The sequence below is a fragment of the Atta cephalotes genome (genome assembly GCF_000143395.1).
Source record: "Atta cephalotes unplaced genomic scaffold scaffold00001, whole genome shotgun sequence".
NCBI classification, from domain to species: Eukaryota; Metazoa; Arthropoda; class Insecta; order Hymenoptera; family Formicidae; genus Atta; species Atta cephalotes.
The window spans coordinates 6,763,834-6,766,398 of record NW_012130065.1 but is presented as its reverse complement, the minus strand read 5'-3'; the positions used below and the strand labels follow the sequence as shown (position 1 = coordinate 6,766,398).

The 2,565-nt window shown below is 31.5% G+C and overlaps 1 protein-coding gene across 1 annotated transcript in view; it reads left to right on the top strand.

Moving 5' to 3' along the window:
- Positions 1-549: 549 nt before the first annotated feature.
- Positions 550-2,565, top strand: part of LOC105618303 — a 5,215-nt gene continuing 3,199 nt past the window's right edge. Inside the window, exon 1 of the mRNA XM_012199847.1 lies at positions 550-595. Coding sequence (XP_012055237.1) covers positions 550-595 — 46 coding nt within the window. The remainder of the gene's footprint in view (positions 596-2,565) is intronic.

Sequence of the window (2,565 nt, the reverse complement as noted above, 5' to 3'; positions counted from 1 at the left end):
GTGCGATTTAGTAACCTATAGGTGGTAGGCCGCGATTACAGGGATATTATACCACAAAAAATGCCTACTCTTCACGGAACTTTATTTCATTTTTATAATGTATCAATTAATTATAATTTGTTACTGATTTTTTGTACCGCGAGAGCTTATTAATATTTCTAAAAACAATTGTATAATCTTCAAAACACAGACATTCTCTCAGATATCTATAAAAGCGATCGATATAAACATATAAAAATTATTAAATAGTTTAAAGATTTATTTACATTGTGTAAGTTTCCAAGCACATGTTTATTCTATTAATATGTTACAGTGAAATTAAATCGTAACCTATCAAAAACGGGTAACTTCGCGGTTTTCGCGGAGTATAAAGGTACTTTGTCGCTGTCCACTCTTACAATTAAATACGAGATAATTCACGCAGGAAATGGGAAACCGGTAGGTAAGGACGTAAATTGATATAGTTGGGGGCGATATCGTTAGAGAGTATATAATATTAGGTGCACCTTTACCATACACCCACGCGACAGCGTAGTCGACACTTACAGGATGCCTGAAACTGCTAGCTTCAGGCAACTCCGGGAGAAGAGGAGGCGTGAGTTTACGATAAGATACACATAGCTATGTAACTGGCTTCCTCCAGTGTTTCGCGCTAAAGGGTTAATCGAATTGGGACTTATTGTTACGTCGCTCACAGATTTGTTAAATATCGCCTCACGTATAGAAATTACGATAAGCAAGTTCTCGAATTTACATACTCTCATTTCATCAGCTGCTGTAAAATATATCTGCAGTAAAATAATTATGAAAAGATTATCTCTCAATCGATGATTATTTATTATCTGATAATTATCTACTCAAAGAAGATAAACAGAAAAATTACAAAACATAATTACAATTGTATTCACCAATATAAACACCGAGATCTTTTTAATACATTGTGTCAAAGAGAAATGTTGACACACTTATTAAGGATGTACCAAGTGTACCTATAGTAACAAAAAGTGACAAACTGGAAATTTATACGTTCCGTATAAAAATGAAAATTACAATATATACACATGAAACAGTTCATTATAAGGCTGATATGTATTAATAGAATTTTGTAATTTGAAAATTTAAACTATAAAAATATTTCTTATTTTGTTTTAAAATATATCTACTTCTTATTAAAATCATTTTTAATCCAAATCACCGCCAAACTTTTTGTATTTATTTTCACAAATATAATATAATATAAAATATAATATAAATATAATATAAATATAATATAAAAAATTCTGTAAAATATAGAAAAAATAATAAATCTAACTAACTATGTAAAGCTCAAGTGAAATAAAAAATAATACAATAATAATGCCAATAATGAGCTGACATTATATGTAATAATTATGTGTATAGTTTTTATTATAAAATACACTATATAAATTATGTTTTCATTTAAAAAAATCTATATGTATAATATATCTTGCAACAATGAAATCTAATGTAAACTTGATATCCTATCTATAATATTGTTTAATTTTTGAATGACACAAAATACAAAAGAGCACGATAAATTGTGTGATATCTCAAGCTATCGTTAGAGCGTCGGATATTAATGCTGAGAACAGACACGCAGGATCACGTAGCGCGTGTGCGCTTTCGCTGCGAGATGACCATGCCACGTACGTAAGTCCACGCGTGACCGACGTGCGAATTGTATGAACTATCGTATCGAATTGCCATTACAGCTCGCACCTGAGAGCGCTCGCACCGTCGTTTCGAATGAATTTACACGTGGTTTTCTGTGCGGCACGCACGAACTATCAAGTTAATTGCCCACATAGTGGTCCATGAAGTCTTTGTCGGTCTTTATAGCACTACCAGTATATCCATGCTAGACTTCACGGCCGCTAAATGGTATTGATCAAGAATTGATTCGATATGATGTGTTTACTATATGATGTGTTACTAAATATTGTGCGATACCGCCATTCAAATCTTAACAGTACATTTAGGAAAATAAAATAATATATTTTTCCTCTTGAATTAACTAACTAATTAAAATTTTTTTTGTTTTGTGCTTTTAATAGAGTTTTTTATCTTACAATTTGTAGGAGTGTATTATCATATTTTTGCTATCAAATTATAAATTACGTGCGAAAAAATTTTGAAAGGTCTGTCCCTGGATAAGTTTGCAGTGTGGAATCACGAGGAAAGTCGTAAGCTATGACGTTTAATTGTGCAATAAATCTTGATTCTTCGATTTGCAACCCATTTCCTACTGCGGGGGCGACGATTGGTCGCTGTTAAATTGGTGCGTAGGTGCAATGGAAGTACCTACGTATCCGTGTAGGTACACCAAGTGTGAAAGTCGGAAGGACTTCATCTCTTCCTTTCCCTTTTGTTACACGTAAAATAGCGTATGATTTTTCACCGTTGTTGATTTTATCAAACTTAATCGCGAATTACAATCTATAACACTGACTGAATATGAATTTGACAAATACAAATGCAAATTTCATCTTAAGTTTCAATATATATATATATATATATATATATATATATATATATATATATATA